The sequence below is a fragment of the Eublepharis macularius genome, chromosome 16, assembly GCF_028583425.1.
Source record: "Eublepharis macularius isolate TG4126 chromosome 16, MPM_Emac_v1.0, whole genome shotgun sequence".
Lineage (NCBI taxonomy): Eukaryota > Metazoa > Chordata > Lepidosauria > Squamata > Eublepharidae > Eublepharis > Eublepharis macularius.
Genome location: NC_072805.1, coordinates 40,129,834 through 40,152,657, shown reverse-complemented (window position 1 = coordinate 40,152,657; position 22,824 = coordinate 40,129,834). Strand labels below are relative to the sequence as shown.

General features: G+C 41.3%; 1 protein-coding gene across 1 annotated transcript in view; it reads left to right on the top strand.

Moving 5' to 3' along the window:
- The window catches only part of TOX3 (TOX high mobility group box family member 3), a 122,247-nt gene that overhangs the window by 74,601 nt on the left and 24,822 nt on the right, over nt 1-22,824 (top strand). The window contains exons 2-3 of the mRNA XM_055000598.1: nt 11,529-11,594; nt 18,476-18,733. Of these exons, the coding sequence (XP_054856573.1) occupies nt 11,529-11,594; nt 18,476-18,733 (324 nt within the window). The remainder of the gene's footprint in view (nt 1-11,528; nt 11,595-18,475; nt 18,734-22,824) is intronic.

The window sequence follows — 22,824 nt, the reverse complement described above, 5'->3', positions numbered from 1 at the left end:
ACGCAATGTTCGCTGAGATGTGTAGTTTAAAAAGATTGAGCCGGCAGAGATTGCTCCTCAGAGGGTTTGTTAATTTCATCTTTGCCTCAGGGAATGTGGGGTGAAATTGACAGAGCCTTTGGAGAAGTGAAGATGAAATTAACAAACCCTCTGAGCAGTGATCTCTGCTGGCTCTGTCTTTTTAAACTATGCTTCCCGGCTAACATTGCCTCTCCCTACACTTGAGCCTCCTCGTGTAAGATGTCTCGTGTAGAGAGACTCTTAGTCTGGTTGTTTTCAGTGGATCATGTGCTCATTTTAGACTGACCAAGCCCTTTTTGTAGGATAGTTTACTTCAGATACAGAATTAGTAAGCTGACTCCCTGAGCTCATCAACTAAAAACTGTGTTTTATCTGGAAAATGTTGTCCTTGAATTCTAAGGCCGGTATGGATTTGCAGTTGGCTTTTGTCATTAACAGTCGAATCTTGTACAAAGCTATTTGAATCTAAACCCATTGCAACCATTGCGTCGTAAATCTCACTATTTTTACTATTTCAATAGAACCTTGAAGAAATGTATTGCGCATATTTCACCCACTGCTATTTTCCTTCTCTTGGACATCATATTGAGCGAAGTGATCCCAGTTTCTTTTGAAAACGGGCCACTGCATTTGGAAAAGACACTCTGGTCAAAGATTTGTAATCAGGAGGCCGAAAGCAGTTCTTCCAGACCCTAGAGCTCATAGATCAGTGGAGGGACTGATTAGGAACACCATCTGCAGTGTTTTGTTAGAATGGCCGTAACAATTGGTAAATGACTATATTACAAAGAAATGCATGAAAGAAATTATCGTTTTATAAAGAGAGCGTATTAATTTTTTTTTTTTTTTGGCAAGCCCACTGCATGTAGTAGGGTCCTCAGTTGAAACACAACTCCCATTTCTTATGTTTCTTTTCATGTTGTGGTGCCAGGGAAAATGTTAGTGTATGATGTGGCTGTTTTGGAATAATCTTGTTGAAGTAGCATTAGTCCAGCTTCTCGTTTCTAATTACAGACCATTTATTGTCTGAGCTGTCCCACTTTCTACGCAGCTCCCCACCAACAAGCTAGACTTAGCATTCTCCATTAATTTAATTTGGCATTTCATTCAGTCAGAGAGGCTGTGAACTTGATGGATTTTAAAACAAAACAAAACACAAATAGTTAATTCAGGCCCTTATCAGACATTATATTTGCCAGAGAATTGTGTCAGTCTACATAGTCAAACCTTCACAAATATAGTGGAGATATTTTCTGGTGGAATTATTAAGATACAATAGCTAAACCTGTGAAGCAATTTAATTCTAGTCTGTAATTACACCTTTTGGGATTGTTATGTCTCCTTTGCGCTAGGGGTGTGTGATTTGGTATTCCCGAGACGAATGTATAACCAAAAAATACCTTTTCAGTACTATTCAGGTATATCTAGATATATCCATCTTATTTGGGTATATTTGGGTAAACCTGTATTTACATTCCCGAATAATCTGGATATAATGGGTAATATCTGGGAATCTCATTTTAAATGTTGCAGCAGCTTGTCCCCCCACACTTGCAGGCTTCCCATGCAACAGGGGTAGGGGAGAAGGAGACAGCATTACTGTGTAAATGTCTGTGCCGTATTCCATAGATATATCTGGCTGCTGCCAAGGTGTTACCATCTTGCCAGGTTGGATGCTGCAATTCTCTGGTTTGATGGTTGATGTTGATATTTTGGGGGATTGCATCGGTCCTGGGTTCTGCCTGACATCTGTGAGTGACACTGGTTCTGTTGGGCTTGTAACAGTGTCCCTGGCTTCTGCTTTGTTCTGCTGAGATTCACTGGTTTGACATTGGTTTTATTATGCTTTGTGGGTTCTCTTTGCATTGGGAGGATTTTGGACATTGGTTGCTGTTGTGTGTTTGGCTAAGGCTTCCTGATTCTTGGAGAAAGTCTTGGATTCCCCCTCCCCAAATATGGAACAAGGGAGAATGGAGGGGGGCAGCTTGTTCAGGGGCATGTAGAATTGGATCCTCTGGTCCAATTTGTTTAAAACTGGGGGGGGGGGGTCATTAGTGGACAGGCAGGGCTAGGTTCCCTGAATCTGCATTGTACTGAGGGCCAAGCTACAAGTGACGAATGACACTTGAATAGCAAGCGTATTCCTCCCTGTTCACTTGCCCTCCACTTGCGCTCCACTCGATCCACTTGCCGTTCAAGTATCATTTGTCACTTGTAGCTTGGCCCTCAGTCAGAATGTTGGTCCATCTGGCTCAACATTGCCTGCTTATGCTACAATAAAGTTGGTTAGTCTTAAAGGTGCTACTGGACTCTATTTGATCATCCTCCAATGTGATATATGCCCTCATGTGCCAACAATGTCCATCTGCTCTGTACATTGGACAAACCAGCCAACCTCTGCACAAAAGAATAACTGGACACAAATCTGACATTAAAAATGGCAACATCCAGAAACCAGTGGGAGAACACTTCAATCTACCAGGACATTCCATCAAGGACTTAAAGGTCACTGTAGTTCAACAGAAACCTTTCAAAAACAAAATCCAACGGGAAGCTGCTGAATTGGAATTCATATGTAAATTTGACTCAGTCAAGCTGGGATTGAATAGAGACTATGAATGGTTATCTCATTATCAGAAGTAACTGACTTCCTTAACAGAAGCAAACTGATCTCTATATCAGAAGCTACTGTTTGCATCTACTCCACCCTCCCCTCTCCACCTATATATCTGACCAATTTGTTCTTGCCCTCCATGCATCTGACAAAGAGAACTGTGATTCTCGAAAGCTTATGCTACAATAAAGTTGGTTAGTCTTAAAGGTGCTACTGGACTCTTTTTGATTTTGCTTTGACTGGAAGCAGCTCTCCAGGTCTCAGCCAAAGAAAGGTCTTTCCCGTTCCCTGCTGTTTAAGATCCTTTAACAGGAGATGCCGGGAACTGAACCTGGGAACTTCAGCATGCAAAGGAAGTTCTCCACCGCTTGAGGTGTGGGCCCTCCCCAGTTAACTTAATTATCAAGCAGACAGATTATTATCATTTCCCTGCCAGGAAACTTGATACGTAGTTATGTTTGGGCAATAGCTCTCCAAGGGCTCAGGGAGAGAAACGTCTTTTCCAACATCTGCTCGTGAGGTCTATTATTGTTGTTTTTTAGTCCACCTTTCTCGCTGGGCTTCAGTCAATCAGTAAGCAGATTACAAAATATGATAACATTTGAATCTAACAACGAAGACTCCTAGGAAGAGAAAATAATCCAATTGGCTGCGATTGCAGAATGGTGTTAAAAAAAACAGAATAACATGTCCGAAACCTGTCTGTTTAAGGTAACGAGACAATCAGTTTAGCATACAAATCTGTTTCAGAAAACAAAACAGTCAGTTTAGGAAAGACATTATCCCTAATAAAAGTCACCTCCTGAACTGAAACATTACACCACAGCTTTGCTTGTTCTACAAGAACGCCTTCCGGAACAAGTCCGTTTTGTATATTTTGCAAAACGATAAAGGCACGGGGACCTAATAGGCTCAAGTAGACTTTTCCACAATGTTGGTGCCACCATGGAGAATGTGTGTGAACTGGCAATTGCCAATTTTACTTGTTTGCAGGGGGCACCTTCAAAAATTGTACCCCTCATTGATGATTCTTGCACCCAGATTTACTTAGGTTAATAAAATCTACCCCCTTGCAACCTGTTGTCCTTTTCAATGAAGGCTATATTCTTTTTATGTAATATCTGAACCAGTTGTTTTATTCTTCCTTTTCAGTGTGGTAAGCAGGCAGGAGCTGAAAGGTAATCTAGCAAACAGCAAAAATACATATATACGATGCGTAGTGAGACTCCATTTGTCTGGCACAGAGTTCCGTGTCCGCTTTAATGCACACAGGGGGAGTCATTCCCTCATTCCTTAGAGCAGCTATGCATTTGAACAGGTGACACTGCTTTATTTGGAGGCCAGAGTGGTGGTGTTTCTCGTACAGTATTGTCTTTGATTGGCAGTAGCTCTCTGGGGCCTCAAACAGGGAAAGGTATTCCTCAACACCTGCCACCTGGCGAAACAAAGCAGGTGCACTTGAGCCACAGCCCCTCTCTTTGCAAACAGAAGATGTGTAGATCTGTCGATCCGATGCATGTGTGGATCTTCACTCCTTTGCTGAAGTGAGTGAAGATGCTCATGGCTTTATGCGGTGAGCTTCCTGCGTGTGATGATTGAAGTATACATATAAGCTGGTCTACTCATGTAGGTGAGTGAAGCGGTAGAATCGTAAGGGGGTAAGTTTGGCTACTTTAAACAATTTGAAGGCCTATGCAAAAACAAAGTGCAAAGGTATTTAGCACTTTCTTTTATGTGGATAATAATGAATCATTTGACTCTTTTGGATCATAGCATCCGTTGTTCACTGTGACATCAGTATCACCTTCCTTCCAAAGCTGCCCACAATTCTTAAATAACTTGAGTGATTTGATGTTAGGGTTGCCACCTTTGGGTTGGGACATTCCTGGAAATTTTGGGGGTGGGGCCTGGAAAGGGTGGGATTTGAGAAGGAGTGGGGTCTCAGCAGGATATAAAGCAATAGAGTCCACCCTCCAAAGCAGTCATTTTCTCCAGGGGAACTGAACTCCATTGCCTGGAGATCAGTTGCAATTCCAGGAGTTCTCCAGCCACCACCTTGAGGCTGGCAATCCTAGTTTTGTCTCCCATGTGAAACCCCCCCCCCAAGGAAATGGGTGTTGTAGAAATAGGAACAGCAAATGGGGGATTGAGGCAAAAGAGGTGGTGTGTCCCAGAACTTTCGGAACTGTCCCAAATTAAATATTTTACTTGATTGGGGTGGGTGCATGGGTGGAAGAACTCTTCGTTCTACTTAAATGATTTATTAAAGTTCCCAATTGATCATCAGTAATTCACCAAATTAAAAGCCATTAATAATAAGCCTTGATATAGATACTAAAGATATGCAAGAAGTGCTTTGTAATTCCTGATCCCTCCTTCCGGTGAGAGGTTTTAAGTTCCTTGGGCCATCGGAGCCACCTGCTAGACTTCCGATGCCGAGAGACTCCCCTTTCAGCAGGCGTTCACGTATTTCAGTGTTAACTTTGTTACTGATTTTTCCTCATTTCTCTAGGGCCGATGCTAATTAATGGATACAATTCGCAGCTGATTAGCTGCAGATTCTGCAGTAATTACATTCACAGACTAGCCATTCTGAGAACAATTCCGAAGCCCAGTTCTTATTTCAATCAATGGCCGGAAGTTAAAATGGCCCCGGAGCAAGCCAGTCTGGCCCCTGCAGTATTACTGGGGCTTGGATCCGTTTGTTTCTAGTTGCCAACAGCTTTCCAGGGCAGTGGCCCCCTGTGAACTTCAGGTGGCCAGTCCATCCCTGATCGAAGGTCATTTTTAAATCCTTTTTTAAGTTAACTGGCTTATTTTCTTTAGCTGTGACTGGGAGTCTAAGGATTCTTATAACAGTCTCATCGTCTGAACTTCTCCTATATTGGGGTTTGGAATCGCCCAATTTTCTTTCCATTGCAACAATAAGAGTCTCATCGTTTGAATTTCCTCTATATTAGTGCTGCAGTGGAAAGAAAATTGGGTGATTCCAAACCCTAATATAGGGGAAATTCAGACGATGAGATGCTTATAAGAAACTAGGGTTGCAAACTGTCTGGAGAATATGTCTTGTCCCTTTAATAGACACTTATGGAGATGTTTTTACCAGGTGATGTTATTTACCTCCATGCCACGAAAAGCTTCAGTTGTCCATTTCCTCATATTAAGCCACTATTAAAGGGACAGGATTTTTTTCTCCAGGCCTCTTGGCAATCCTAGCACTAACGTATTGGCAATCTGATATAGTTCCTTTGTTTAATTTCTGGAGAGCTCTGGTTCAAGAAGAACGTGGTGTTGGATCCTATGACTTCCTTCTAGAGATGGGCACGAACCAAAATACAAACCAAAGTTTGTCATAAACGAGGCCGGTTTGTGGTTCACAAACCAGCAGTTCATTAGAGACGGTTTCTGATGAGCCGCCATGAACTTTAGGACAGTTCATTTGGTTCGTTTTTTGGTTCGTCTCTGCAGACAGTCTAGTGCCAATCAATCAGTTTCCTAGGCAACGGGGGTTGGGCTTTCTGCAGACCTTATGCTGACCGAAAAGTGACCTTCTGCTGACTCGGAAGTGGTGATTTGCTGGCCTGGAAGTGACATTTTTGCAAACCAAAACAAACTGGTTCGTGAACCGGGGCAGCTTCATGAAAGTTCGTGGTTCGTGGCATTAAGGGCTAGCATCTTGCTATTTTTTAAGAAAAAAAGCGAAGTTTCTTAGAGAAATAAGTTACGTTGCTAGAGTTACTTTTTCTGCATGTCTGTTGATGTGCCCTCAAAGGTGTTAGAAGTCCATGCTGATAGTTGCTCAATTTCAGCTGTCTTTTCTCCCTTAAAGTAACTTTTTTTTTTGCTAGTGTATGATAGAATAGCTCTTTTAAGACCCATTAGTGTTCCTCATGTAAATCTGACTTTATTCTCAGTTCGGTGACACGAAAAAGTCTCTCGTGTCAGTCTCGCATCTCAGGAATGAGGAATAAGATTGTGTGTTAAAAGTCACCATGAAGTCTAGATTGGGGGGAGGGAATACATTACCTCAGATGGTGGCGTGTAGGTGCTTTGAAAAATGGAATGCATCAGTGACATTTTATACCTTTTATCATATTTACTTGTGAAAATATAAATCTCCTCAGACATTGCCTGAGACAGGCTGGCTGTTTGCAGCGAGTACTGGCTAGCGTTGCCAGCCTCCAGGTGGTGGCTGGGGTCTCCCGGAATTACAACTGGTCTCCAGGCCACAGAGTTCAGTTCACCTGGAGAAAATGGCTACTTTGAGGGGAGGGGCTCTATGAAATTATGCCATACCAAGGTCCTTTCCCTCCCCAAACCCCACTTTCTCCAGGTTTCACCCCCCAGATCTCCAGGAATTTCCCAAGTTGGAGATCAGTTCCCCTGGAGAAAATGGCTGCTGTGGATGACTCTGTGGCATTATCCTGCACTGTTTCCAGTTTCCACCCCAAAAATCTCCAGAAATGTCCTAACCTAAAACTGGCAGCTTAACCTTGCCCTGGTCCAGGCATTCAGCAGGCACCATAAAATTAAGATTTGACCGAATGGATGTATAAACTATATATGAATATGTGCCAATGGCAAAATTAACATCTTATATACATAGTAGGCTAACCCTGGGATTTCAGGGAAAATGGAAAGCTTTTTTGGATTATGTATCTGAAAATTAAGAAAAACTAAGAACAATTATCAGTAAAATGGGTTAGTCACCAAATTTGTAATTTAAAATGTTGACTATAAAATGTTGAATATAAATGTAATTTAATATAAGAAAGTAAGAGGATGGTGGGGAGAAATACTTTGTGGTTTATATATTCTGTCGTATATTGCTATCTCTGATTTATACAACTATGTTATATAATCCCTCTTTTCTTTCTATATCCTCATTTATTATTATATATATAGTGAGCTATTATTATAGCTCACTAGATATATATAGTGAGCTGTGACTCATGAAAGCTCATACCCTACCACAAATCTTGTTAGTCCTATAGGTGCTACTGAACTCTCACTCTTTTTTACTGCTAAGATGAAAGAGCCCTGACCTGGATAGCCCAGGTGAGCCTGATCTCATTAGATATCAGAAACTAAACCGGGTCAGCCTTGGTTAATAATTGGATGGGAGACCTCCAGCAAAGAGCAGGGTTGCAGAGGCAGGCAATGGCAAACCACCTCTGTGAGTCTCTTGCCTCGCCAGGGGTTAACTGTGACTTGAGGGCTCCACACACACACACAAGATGAAAGAACAGCAAAAATTTGCCCCCTTCAGTAATGCTGATTGCATGATCTGGCCGCTGTAACTTAACAACTTGTTGCTGCAGTGGCAGGATTAACCCCCTCAAAATAACATGAGAGATTGCTAGTCAATCTTCATGCTATGACAGCTAAATATTTGAACCAGGAGTTGGTTCTCCATCACAACAACATCCTCTTCTTAGCAACAACATTAATAACAATAGTCGATTTATATACCGCCGTTCAGGCCAACTCAACACCCACTCGGAGCAGTTTACAAAGTATGTCATTATTATCCCCATAACAACAATCACCTTGTGAGGTGGGTGGGGCTGAGAGAGCTCCTAGAAGCTGTGACTGACCCAAGGTCACCCAACTGGCTTCAAGCAGAGGAGTGGGAAATCAAACCCAGCTTTCCAGGTTAGTGTCCTGCCACTCTTAACCACTATACCAAACTGGCTCTTACTGGAATTTTTATGAAGACTGAATTCCGTCATGTAGGCCATAGCTTCATGGTGAGTTGCGTGTTTCACATGCATGCAAAAGATCCCAAGTATAAATAATCAACATCTCCCTTTAAAGGAATTCGCACAGCAAGTGCTGATGAGATCTCTGATCAAGTGCATGGAGGGCCATTGTGGTAGGTATGGGCTGTTCTGGGATAGACAGGTGTTCCAGCTAGCAACATCACAGTTGTAGATTCCATGTTTGCATCAAAAATAAATAGAATTTGAATACTACTGGTCCAATAATAGATTCAAATCCAGCAGCACCTTAATGACCAACAAGATTTCCACGGTATAAGTTTCAAGAGTCGAAGCTCCTTTTGTCAGACAAAGGGCACATTGACTCTTCAAAGCTTATACCCTGAAACTCATCATGGCCTGTAAGATGCCACTGGACTCGAATCTTGTTCTGTTGCAGACCAGCTACCCACCTGTCTTTAGCATTAATCATTATTTTTAAATTTATAGTTATTATTGAAATATTTATACTTGACCTGTTACTCAAAGTGACTTACTGTAAATTAGATGATTACGATGATAGCATTCAATTTATATACTGGTCTTCAGGACAACTTAATGCCCACTCAGAGTGGTTTACAAAGTATGTCATTATTATCCCCACATTCAGGGCTTTTTTCAGCGGGAACGCGGTGGAATGGAGTTCTGGAACCTTTTGAAAATGGTCACATGGCTGGTGGCCCCACCCCCTGATCTCCAGACAGAGGGGAGTTTAGATTGCCCTCCATGCCACCGAGCAGTACAGAGGGCAATCTAAACTCCCCTCTGTCTGGAGATCGGGGGCCGGGGCCACCAGCCATGTGACCATTTTCTCCGAGGTCAATCTACTGAGTTCCACCACCTCTTTTCCCAGAAAAAAAGCCCTGCCCACAATAATAATCACCCTATGAGGTGGGTGGGGCTGAGAGAGCTCCAGAGAACTGTGACTAGCCCAAGGTCACCCAGGTGGCTTCAAGTGGAGGCGTGGGGAATCAAACCTGGCTCTCCAGATTAGAGTCCCGCGCTCTTAACCACTACACCAAACTGGCTCTGCTGAAATGTTCTTGGTATGGTTTAACTCCATAGCATTGTAGCCTTGTTATTCTTCCTTTTCAGGCATCCGGAAGATGGAGATTCTCTTTGTTCACCTACATGCTTCCTTGGTTTGAGGTCTCTGTCTTCTTATCCTGATCAGGGATTAAGCAATGTATATTTGGCTATATGTTAAGAGTTCTACCTGTCAGTTAACTCAGGTTTTTCGATATGAGGTCGTAAGATGTGGGTGGCTACCCTTGACTCTTGATACTCTTGGGTAGAAGCAGAAAGTTCACCTATCTATGGCATCTCATCAGTCCTGTGTGCCCTCCTCCTTCTCCAGCGCTCTGGAATCTTTGACTCATTAATCCTGGGTCAAAGAGCACTCCAAGGAATGACTTGGAAGGGATTCACATTTGGGAACTACTTTGAAATTAATTTGCTGCTGCCCCTATGATCATCCAGTCCTTGCAGGCTTCTTTGTTAAGTAAAAACTGCAGGCTGTCATCTTCCCATGAACTCCAACTTTTGTTTCCAGAATCTAAATTCTCTTGTTTTTCCCCTTGGGCATCAAGATAGAAGGCATTTGGGGTGGATTCATGCAGTTGTTTTCCCCATTACTCCGTTGTGTCATCATGGTATGGCTATCTAGTCTAAGGGGTTGGAGCCCATCTTTCTGTTTCACTATTGTTGTTGCTTTCCTTGTTGTTGCTCAAGAAGGCTTCTGCCAGCACAAGAGATGCTTGCATCAGTAGAAAGGTACTGGAGGGAAGCACCAACAACAATAACAACATAATAATAACATTCGATTTATATACCACCCTTCAGGACAACTTAATGCCCACTCAGAACGGTTTACAAAGTTTGTTATTATTATCCTCACGACAATCACCCTGTGAGGTGGGTGAAGCTGAAAGAGCTCTGAGAGAGCTGTGACTGACCCAAGGTCACCCAGCTGGCTTCAAGCGGAGGAGTGGGGAATCAAACCTGGCTCTCCAGATTAGAGTCCTGCTGTTTTTAACCATTACATCAAACAATAGTGGAACAGATTTCTGTAATGTTAGTTCAATGAGTCTGAAATTTGCCCAGGTTGTATCTCGTCCTCTCAACAATGAAGATCTTTACCTTGGGCAACTTTGAGTATAGGATGAGGTCCTTCTAGGGATCACGGGGAACTTGGCTTCTGTACAGCAAGGGTAAGATCCAGTCACTGAATATGAATCTGTGTAGAGTGAGTGAATGTCGAGGAAAGTAGTCCTCTATTCTTCAAGAAAGGACTGCTGAAGTTTGGTTTACCCATCCGTTTTTATTCCTTGAAAATGGCAGCATCTGGGGGTGGGGGTGGGTGGGAGGGTAGCTGGCAAGGGTGAGTGTATCTTGGCAGATCGAATGCCATCGAAAGAATTTCAAATTCGTTGGTATTTCTAAGAAGCCATTTCTTGTATCAGGAGCTAACGAGTGAAAGACACACAGGAGGAGATGCACTTTACCTTGAATTTTGGCTGTATGGGAGCTTCATAATTTGTACTGTGAAGTACATAAGTACGTGAATTCCTTCAGCTCCTGCCAAATGATAAGACACCAACCCACTCTTTGTGAAAGACATTCCAATTAAAGAATCACACTGTAAGGATGTATATCAGTCTGTTATTCAGGCCCCCTTTCCTTGTTGGTGTGATCCAACAAGGCAGTTGTGATCTTCCTGTACAACATCCGCTGAATTTTTGGAATTCTTTTTGTTTTAAAAAAAGGCACAGCGTTTCTAGAAAGTGACCCACTGCCCTGTCCGGGGTGTTCATTGGTGGCCATCTTTCTAGGTCTGCAAGTTGGTGAGTTGGTGAAAAGCCCCTGGTTGCCTTCTCCATCACCCATATTCAAGTATTATTTATTAAAATTCTGATAGCACATGGTCTGTCTTAAATGTAAGCGTAGCCAAGACCCTGGCAATATAATATTATGAACAATGTTATTATACTAGCATTAGAGACTGTTGATGGAATTTGGGGATTTATTTGTCCTTCCACTACTAAGGCCAGACTGTCGCTGTTCAAAACCTTCTGTGCATTCATAACATGCTGTTCCTATGTTAAAACTTTGGTTCCTATTTTTCCTTTCAGTTTGGCAACAACAACAGCTACATGAACATGGCAGAAGCAAATAATGCATTTCTTACTGCAAACGAGGTAGGTGTTGTGTGGGTGGGTGTGATACCCTTCTGCGCTCAAATTCTGCTGTTTGCTTTGAGGTTTTTTTCAATAGATGATGGTTGAACCACTGAATTTGTGTGTGTGTGTTTTATGGAGCACAAAATAAAGACTTTAATGAGAGAGAAAATAACCTGACAGCTCTCCATTATCAGTCAATTTAGCTGTCCGTAAGACTGTTACTTACCCAGCATGTCAGTAGAAAGAAATCTGTTATAGATATGTGTGTGTGTCTCTCTGTGTGTATATACATAATATGTAAACATATAATGTCTGTATGGGAGAGCTTTTTATAACCAGAAGGAAACAACTGAAAGGCACAGTAGGTGTACATCTTTAAAGCAAACAGTGTAGCAGTCATTAGGAGCTAATGTGCTAATTATGGACATGGATACAAACATTTTATTTTTAATTTGGGTTCTTAACACTATTAGGAAGACAAAGGGAAAGCGGCGCAGTTGGTGGTATCGTTTGTTTTCTGGGGGAAAACAAGGAAGAGATTTTTCAGCCATGAGTGCTCAATAGCAGGCTTAACTATGAAGAAGCTCTAGACCTGAATTGTGACCAGGCCATAGAGGTGATGAATTTGGCCTCCACCTTCAAAAGATTGAGGACAGGATTACAGGAAGAAGGGTGTGCCCACTTCTGTCTAAGCACTCCCTTCCCACCAGCCAGTTAAAGAACATTGTGCAATGATAATGACATCAGTTCTTGATGAAGCTGCCTTTTGGCCTAAGAAAAAGTTTGTTTCGATCATTCTGTCTGTGTGCGCATGCCTTAGCTACAGATATGCTTGCTTTTCCATTTCTTTCCATTGCACTCACATTTATGTTTTGAGAGAGGATGGTAGGTTAGGTTTACAGTGAGTACTAGGCAGTATCTTAGTTGTGCATCAGGTGAACGTGATAGACAATTTCTAAGATTAATAAAAATATGGACGGCATTGACTTTTTCGCATCAGGTTTCCAGAGGAGTAGCCATGCCAGTCTATCACAGCAAAACCAAACAAGACGTCCAGTGGTACCATAAGGACTAACACCCTTTATTCCAACACGAATAAATATATAAATGTTCGTCTTTAAGGTACCACTGGTCTTCTGTGCTTTTTCACATCAAAGCAAAACACATACTGTGTTTTCTCCAAGCAATGTTCCTTATTGGTGGTAGAAAAACTGTCAGATAAAAATTCAGTGGTGGGGGGGGGGGGGCGGAAATAGTTCCAGGAAAGTGTGGCTAGGTTGTATGTACTGTTCTTATGAATAGATTTTTTTTAACACAATGGCTGCCATCTCTCTCTCTCTCTCTCTCTCTCTCTCTCCCCCTTTCTCCCTCCAACAAGACTGCTTAGATAAGGGAAGATTGCTTGGCACTAGCTTCGGTGTTAGTTGTGATAATGAACACAAACCCCCATCTGTAATGACAACATGATGTTTCATTCTGTAGAATTTCATTCCTCCATTTGAATCAAACATTGATGAAAGCTCTACTGCCAGCAGCTGTTCAAAGACAATTTAATTCCAGCTGTGATAATTCACCGTGTCAGACATTGGCTGTTATATGTTGATACAACAGCTCTCCAGATTTGCATTTTTATCAAAAGGAACAAATGTTTGGAACATTTCAGTGCAGATGGCATTTAACCACACACACACACACACACACAGAGAGAGGGTTTTTTTGTTGCTGTTGTTGTTGAGGGCTGTTGTCGCCTCCCTCCTGCCTCCAAAGAAATCAAAGATACATATATATGTATATATATCTTAACATTGTGATTGATAAACTCTTAGAAATGTTAAAACTGCCATGGACATCACGGTACATTTCTCCACCGTTAAATTACATATCATTTAGATTCTTCTCACAATTTGAATAGTCCAATGATTTGGAATAAGATTCTGCTAGGAGGCACCCCACCCCTCCTCGACTACATTCATTTTATCCACAGCCGTGCATTACTTTAAGCAATCATGACACAAGGCACAGTTTGATGTGTTTTTTTTGTTTTTTAAAGAACACCCATCGGCATACATGATACGCCACTCTCCGCATGCTTGTAAAAAGATATTAGAAACCTGATAAATATCACTTCTGTAGAAGATGTAGCAATATCAGCTCACTTGTACATATCTTGGGGGCCTGGTGGGTTTATTCTTTTTTACATCCTCTTTGAAATATTGCTTCCTCCTCAACCCTCATGCATATAGCCTATGCTGTTGTTTTACTTTCACGGAGAGGATAGAGTAAGATTTGACCATTCATATATGCACTGTGATGCAAGTGGAACTTTGCAATTACTAGCTTTCAAGGGAATTCAGTTCTTCAACTGTTTCCATTAGACGGACAAAGATACTTTGGCATAGGGGCATTTCCAACCTAAACTTGATTTTTCTCCTTCAAATAAATAAATTTAAAGCGCCGTATAGTGGTAATGGTGGCATTAACATCACCAGACCATCTAAGATAAAGAATTGGCCAGCTGTTTTTGTAGTCGTTGTAACTTGTTTCTGTGTCATGATGAGAGTGACCCAGTTTTTTTTTTCAATTTCCTGAAGCACCTTAAATATTTATTGAAATAATATTTCAAGTGTTAATTACTGTGGTAATGAAAACAGCCAAATGCCACATATCAGGAACGAGTGTTTATCCATATTGTTAATGTGATATGTTAGATTTCATTAAGCAGTAATGGGATAGCAAATGAGTCACAAATTACCATTGCATCTGTTACAAGGCCGCGTTAGTGCCAGACTTAACTGCAAACGTAGCTATAGGGTTATGTTCATTAGGCATCCGCCTTCCGTGGCCAACCCATCCTTTGGTGTTGGGGAACTGGCACGTCTCTCCAGTAAGAAAATGCCCCACTTTTTAAAAATAAGTCTTCAATAAATGCATTCCAACTGTACAGCTTGCAGCTTTCGGAACTGGAACCTAGTTGCAGTGTAGTGTGCGTTGTGTTGAAGGAAACTGGAGTCTCCAAAGACCCCCTTTCCTGTTACTCCTGCAGACTGTTACTGTCTGGTACCTCATCATCTCTGGTGTGCACCCAACAATGACAGTTGACAGGTTCTATAAGTAAGCAAAAGGACTCTTCCCCCTCCCTCCATCTCTTTCTTCTGTTTTTCAGTTTCCATTTTCTCTCAAGTGGTTATTAATTTATATCATCATTAACAGCTTGAAGAATGACAATTTCCAGCATTTAATGAGATCTTCCACCGAACATATCATTTTAAAATTAACTGGCGTTAAGTTATTCTTGCAGACAATGTGAATAAGGCATAAATGAAATCTCCCTCCTCCCCAAATATTGCATCCTTAAATAATGCAAACAAGGACATTAATTAATTCACTAATTTATTAAAGCAGGTTATCTCCTGCCTTTCCCCAAAGCTAAAGGTAGCTATCCCAGGGTGCCCCAAATCAAGATAATGTGTAACATCCACAGCACCATATTTCTCCCCCAAACAGCTCTTTTTCTTCTGTCCTACCTTGTTTCCAGTTTGGTGTCGTGGTTAAGAGAGGCAGGACTCTAATCTGGAGAACCGGGTTTGATTCCCCACTCCTCTGCTTGAAGCCAGCTCAATTACCTGGGGTCAGTCACAGCTTCTCGGAGCTCTCTCAGCCCCACTCACCTCACAGGGTGATTGTCGTGAGGATAATAATAACACACTTTGTAAACTACTCTGAGTGTGGCATTAAGTTGTCCTGAAGGGCAGTATATAAACTGAATGTTGTTATTACTATCCTGAAATTTCCAAGGCAGTCTGTGTGGCTATATAAGTTTGCAGCTTCTGGGCTGAGGAGGGTTGAAAAGGCTGTGGGTCTTCCAAAGGAAGGAATTCTTTTGATGAGGGGAAAATCAATTTTAGGATCCAACATATTGTTTCCTTCGTAATTGAGGTCATTGTTGCTACATTTTCTGTGCAATCTTAAAATGAGTTATTCTGGTCTAAGCTCATTAATTTCATTGGTATAACAACAACAACAACAACAACAACAACAACAACAACTCTTAGGATTGCAGTGTTAGGACAGTTAACTGTTGAGCCTCATAAAGAAGCCCAAGTTCTTGCACTTTTAAAATGGGATGGCGCATTAGATTTCCATTCATAATTAGCATCAGGCCTGAAGCTAGGAGAAGAGGTTGTGGCTCAATGGAAGAGCATCTGCTTGGCATGCAGAAGGTCCCAGGTTCAATCCCCTGCAACTCCAGTTAAAAAGATCAGGTAGTAGGTTGACCTACACTTGAGACCCAGGAGAGCTGTTGCCAGTCTGAGTAGGCAATATTGACTTGGATGGATCAACGATCTGACTTCATAGAAGGCAGCTTCATGTGTATTCTCTATGTCCTAAATGCCCTCATGTGCCCAAAACATTGCCTAAACCAATCATTTCCAAAGAGTGCTGGGTGCCAACTGCTGTTCTTGAGACAACTTCAAAGGTGCCTTCCAGAATTAACAGCAAGATTTGAGTCCAGTCGCACCTCAGAGACCAATAAAATTTTCAGGGATCTCTAAGTGGGGCCTGGAGATCTTGCAGAATTACAGCTGATCTCCAGTTGTCTTCAATTGTCTGAAGAAGGGAGCTCTGACCCACGAAAGCTTACACCATGAAAATCTTGTTGGTATCTAAGGTGCCACGGGACTCAAATCCTGCTGTTCTTCTGCACACCAACATGGCTACCCTTCTGGGAATAAGCCATTGTCTTGGATGTATCCACTGTACTGTGCTGCTCAGAGTAGAGAAGCATTGTGGACCATTGATCCTTACCCTCGTAGCATTAACATTTCCCCAAGGGATTCTCAACAAGGATTCACAAAGATCCTTTAACATTTCCCCAAGGATTCACAAAGATCCTGACACAGCCCAGAAAGGATGTTCCCATCCATGAATCTTGACTGACTGACAGGCCAATAGGGAAGGTTGGATATTACAAGGCATTATGAATTACTTTGTCCTCGTATCACAAGGGGGATGCCTACCAGCTGTTGGTATATATGCTAAGAGGCTGTCCCCAGTTTAAATTACATCATTGCCATGACTTCTTAAGGTGACCTCTGGCTAGACACTACCTCTTAGACTCAGCCTCCAATTATAATATGTGAATGGTTAGTGTGCCCTATCTTAGTCTTATTGTTCTGGGAGAAAATCAAGCATGATAGATAGACACAGGCCTTTTTTTCAGCTGGAACGCAGTGGAACGGAGTTCCAGCACCTCTTGAAAATGGTCACATGGCCGGTGGCCCCGCCCCCTGATCTCCAGACAGAGGGGAGTTTAGATTGCCCTCCACCCCACTGGCCACTGGCATGGAGGGCAATCTAAACTCCCCTCTTTCTGGAGATCAGGGGGCGGAGCCACTGGCCACATTACCATTTTCACTGAGGGCGATTTAAACTTTAAAAAATTCCTCCCTTGTTCCAGCTGACCCAAAGTGACGTCATTGTGTGGTCCTGAGTTCCACCACCCCTTTTCCCAGAAAAAAAGCCCTGGATAGATAGATAGATAGATAGATAGATAGATAGATAGATAGATAGATAGATAGATAGATAGATAGATAGATAGATAGATAGATAGATAGATAGATAGATAGATAGATAGATAGATAGATAGATAGATAGATAGATAGATAGAAAACCGTTTATATGTAGAAAACCGTTTATATATTTAGAAATAAGGGTCTCTTGGGATAAAGAATTTTAATGGATTTTGTTTCTCAACAAATCTACTGATCACACACCTACTCCTTGTTGTTCAACCAATAAACCTTCCATAATAAACCATTGCTATAGAAATAACAACAACCATGCTTACATACCGCTCTTCTAGACAGATTAGTGCTCCACCCAGAGCAGTGAACAAGTTAGTATTATTATTATCTCTACAATACAGCTGGGGAGCTGGGACTGAGAGGAGTGGGTTTCCCAAGACCACCTATTGAGCTCGTGGCAGTAGTGGGATTCGAACCAGTAGAGTGCTGATCCGCAGCCAAAACACTTAACTACTAATAACAGAAGCTAATAACAACATTAGATTTATATACTGCCCTTCAGGACAACTTAACACCCACTCAGAGCAGTTTACAAAAGTGTGTTATTATTATCTTCACAACAGTCACCCTGTGAGGTGGGTGGGGCTGAGAGAGCTCTGAAAGAGCTGTGACTGACCCAAGGTCACCCAACTGGCTTCAAATGGAGGAGAGGGGAATCAAATCCGGCTCTCCAGATTAGGGTCTTGCCACTCTTAACCACTACACCAAACAGGCTCCCTAATCACCTGGGTCCCTAACAACCACCTTCATATCAAATGTCCATTATGCTCCCAAGGAGGAGTAAGAGAGGACTTAGAAACTGGATACTAATATTTCACATTTATGAGTTGTAAAAAAGTTTGGAAGTACTCACTGCCAGATTAATGTTGTGTGTGTACTACCGAAATTGTCAGCATTTTATTGAAGCATCCGAATAATGTGTAGTCTCTTTGTGCTCTTTTTACTAACATATCAATAAACTGGCAATTTGTTATACAGCCAAAAAAAGGAAAAAACCCTCCAAACTCCAAATGTAGCTGATGTTCAGTCTAACAACAAAGACAGATGTTACTAATTAAGAGTGCATTAAAAAACAGTTAATACTGATACACCATTAAAGCCATATGATAATGAGACTTAAATCTTTAATCTGAAGGATCCATAAAGCTGGGCATATGTGAATCTTGCTACACTTGTGGTGTACAAAAATAAAATTGTTTGTTAGCGAAATTGTACAGGATATTAAGAGTCCCTTTTATTATGCATACTGGAATATTTAGTAGTGCTTCAGTGCCGTGGAGTTGCTTTTATTTATTTCTCTCTTCTTTTCTTTAGCAAACATTCCATACCCCAAGTCTTGGAGACGAAGAGTTTGAGATCCCACCCATAACACCACCTCCAGAGCTGGATTCTACCAACCTAGGAATGGCTGACCTACTCTTACCTTTTCAAGGTCTCAGTGATCAGTTGGCCATGCAAGGGAATGAATTTACACCCCAGTTTCCACCGCAGAGTTTGGATCTTCCTTCCATTACAATATCTCGAAACCTTATAGAACAAGATGGAGTCATCCAAAGCAATGGGTTACATATGGTAGGAATTGTTCTTTCTGTTTTAACAGCTACCCAGCAGTGTCTTATTACAATGTAGACATTTATTTCTCTACTTACTTACTTACTTACTACTCACTTACTTACGTACTTACTTACTGTATTTATAGTCTGCCTTTCTCGCTGAAATTTAAAGAGGATTACACAGTGTAAATTGAGAACATTCCAAACAAAGAGATACCGGATAAATACAACGTAGGTTGATACAATCAATAAGAGGAGACGTGGAAGGAGCAATATACTAAGACTCGGACTACTGAAATCTGAATTAGCATAGGATATTAGGCATCATACAGAGCGTAGATATAATGATGACAAATTGTTACTGACTTGGATCAGTAGAGAAAACAACCAAGTAATATGTACAGCAAACTGATAGTATACAGTTCCCTCTATAAAACACCTTCCAGAACTACTGTAAATAGAGCGAATCCCATTGAATTAAGGACTGCAGTGGTAGTATTGATCACTGGGCCTGCTTCGATGCTACATTTATTCCAATTCTCTTTCAGAAAATATAGCACAATAACAATTAAGAGATGTAATCCATCCAAAACCACATATTTATTTGTTTTCCTGTGATCTTGCAACATCAAGCCATTTTGATGTACTGAATCCTCTTGATGTTCTTAAATTTCAACACGATGAGGGCACTTCACTTCTACACATTTTGAATGGGAACCTTAATATAAAGATTGTTTCATTGTGTCTCTTTATACTGGAAAACAGCAGGTGTTGGGGAGAAGGGGAAAAGTTGCTGACTAGATTTGGGGAAGGTAGGGAGAAGAAAAATTCTCAATGTTCAGGTCACCAAAACCAAACTCATTCACTGAGGCTATAGTTGATAATGATGTCTGTGGTGATGGAGTGCCCTCAAGTCATAGCAGACTTATGGCCACCCCTGGCGGGATTTTCTAGGCAAGAGACTAACAGAGGTGGTTTGCCATTGCCTGCCTCTGCAACCCTGGTCTTCGTTGGAGGTCTCCCATCCAATTGCTAACCAAGGCCGACCCCGCTTAACTTTTGAGATCTGATGAGATCAGGCTCTCCTGGGCTATCCAGGTCACCCAATATATTGTGATGGATATTGAAATCTGTAATATTGTGACATCTCATTTTGCCTAATTACTCTGATGTGCCTTGTAAATGTTTTGGAGCCCACAACAACCCCAAAGAACACAGGTTCCATTGTTGTTGGTACAAGAAGTTTCTGAATCTCAACAGATGCCGAAGTATCCTGAAAATATAGTAATAGCTATGGACAATTTGAGCAAAATATTAGGCAGGCCGCTACTATTTAGGAATGCAGGGAATGATGAGCGTTTATGGGATGTCTGTCAACAAGCTAACCCAGCTTCAAGCCTGCCTGGAAAACATTGAAAAGTGTGATGGAAAATGAAATGAAGATTGGAGAGGTTTTCTTGAGGTGCTAGGAAAGGAGAGTTTGGGGCCAGGGTACCTGAAGGACTGTCTCCTCTCGGATTATCCAGCCTGCCAGTTATAATGTCTCTCTCTAGTCCTGTTTTCTGTGCCTCCACCTTCAGAGGCTCGGAAAGTAGTGTGACTAGAGACAGGGCATTTTTTGTGGAGGCACCTCACCTATGGTGTCCCTACCCCCTGGCTGTTCCTTTGCTATCTTTGAGGCATGAGGCCAAGACAGATCTTTTAACCTTAGCTTTTAATGAGGGTTTTTAGGTTTCTAGCTTTTTTACCAATCTGCTTTGAATGAGGTCTGTTTCATGCTGTTTATGTCGCTGGGCTTGTTTTTAATGATTTATTGTTTTCATACTGCTAAAGTTGGGAAGAGTACAATATTTTTGTTGCCCTGCAACTGGTCAATGGTTTTCAGGCCATATGATTCAAATTTTCGATGTCAACCTTTCTTGATGATTTAATGTAGAATACCTGCACTGCTTTAGTGAAGCTTCAGTAAGGCAATTTCACGTTTGCCTTTTTTGCACCTCAAGAATGGTTGTGGTAGCATGGTGGAGGGAAATACATGTGGGCTCTGCTCTCTGAATTCCTGCAATTGTGATCCTCAAGGTAGCATCTCACATAGATAATTAATATGTTCTTCCAATAGAAAGTTAACTGTGTGGGTCAGTTGTATGAAACCATCTTTGTTGGCACAGCAGGTGCCTCCTTCATAGCCCAATAAGGTAGCATTATTGAAAAGGCATTCCTAGGGATTTTTTTCTCATACAGAGTACAAGAGTTTCTCTCACTCTCTTTTGTTTCCCTGTGTGCACCCTGGTAAGCTTTAAGTAGATTTGGGGCTTGGTGTCATGAGGGATGCCAGTGGGTAATAGTGTGACATCACTTCCTGGAAAAACTTGGGAGTGGTGTCAGGCTTCTCCAGCAACCATTGTAAACTCTATGGTAAAACCATGGAGTTTCTGGTGATTTCTAGAGCAGGCTGATGTCATTTCTGGGTTTTCTCCCATAACGATGTCATACCATCAAACAACAACTTGTTAAATGTTATTTTTTCTCCCAGTCACTGCAGGAATGGCTGCAGCAAACTGGGAGTTCTAGCTTTAAGCAAACTGTAAATGCGAAAGCAATGCAAGTCCAGATAATTTGTTACAGGTTGGAGTTAGGGGGACACTGGATGGATAGCAACATGAAAAGGTCTCCCAAATTCTCTCTCTGGTTTCTATTGGCTTTCCCATATTGTCCCATTATGAATGTCTAATTTTAGTTCCAAAGATGGGGTATAGGAAATATCTGGCATTATTTATTGAAAATGCGCACTTTAATGAAGTGGTAAATATTTATTAATAATAGAATCCATCTTTACATTGTATCTTTTGTGAATTATTGTTCCTTAAAGCAATAAACTTTTTTATTGCAGCAATAAAAGAAAATGTAAAAGAGGCATTTTAAGTATGAAATTTCATTTCATGGTCAATTGGACTTAATATATCCGATAGAACTAAATACAAGGCCGTAAAATAATTATGATATTCATCTACACTTGTAGAACAATGTCTTCATGAAGTAGCCTTTCACTTGTCTGCATTTATTATACCTGTGTTGGCCACTTGCTGATCAGCGTTAATAGACAAACTGCTAGATATTTAAAGAGGCTAGGAATACTTTCCCCAAAGAAAACCATTATATAGACGATAGCTTTGAAAAAAAGATAAGTATACAATCCTTTGGAATTATACTACTTTTGGAAATAGTTCTGTAGTTGGAGTCCGTTGAAACGTCCAGTAGAATTTCACCTTGAAGAAATGTCATGAAATTTTCAAACACAAATACAGAAGAAATGAAATGTACCAGGGCAGAGCTATGATTAATACAGCAGTGTATCTTTGGCTTTGTTCTGAACAGTACCTGACATGTTCACCTATAAACTTGAATGCAAAATCGCCAGAGGCATGGGTAAAAATAGGTTGTGTCAAGGTTTCCCTACGTTTCCCTCGGGATGCAGAGCTGGCCAGCTACATAATAGTACTTTTGCAGGCTTCTCTTAGATTTGCTGTAGGAAGACCACTGGAATAATAAAAAAGACTTTGCATTGCATTTCTGACTTCAGAGTGCTCCGTTTTTCAGTTCATTCTAAGTACAAGCAAAGTAAATGTGGCTGAGCTGTTATTAAAAACGACTGCGCTGATGGATTAACAGTTCTCCCCAAAATAAGGGAGCTGATGATATATGGACTGGTTTCTGTATCCCAGCCTCTGTATTGCTTTTGTTTATAGAAAGAGTGACAATTTGTCACATTGTTAATTAGCTTCATTATTATTGATGGGGAGACAAAATAGATTTATCTTAGTTTTAAGTAGATGGTATTTACATTGGTGCTTCCTCTTTCCGCTCCAGTAGAAAATGACAACAGTAAGAAAGAGGTAAAAAGAAAGAGTGCAGTAGGTTTAGCATTTTAATAATACGTTGATTTGGATTTTTTTTAAAAAAAATTAACGTTTGTGAATGAGTTGCGAGAAGAAAAATGGAAGGTGTTTGAGTTTGAATGCGGAAACCCCCTGGGATTTAAGGTACCGGGAGGATATGTGTGTGTGTGTATGCGTGCGCACACATGCACAAATAGATGGAAATCAATTGCCA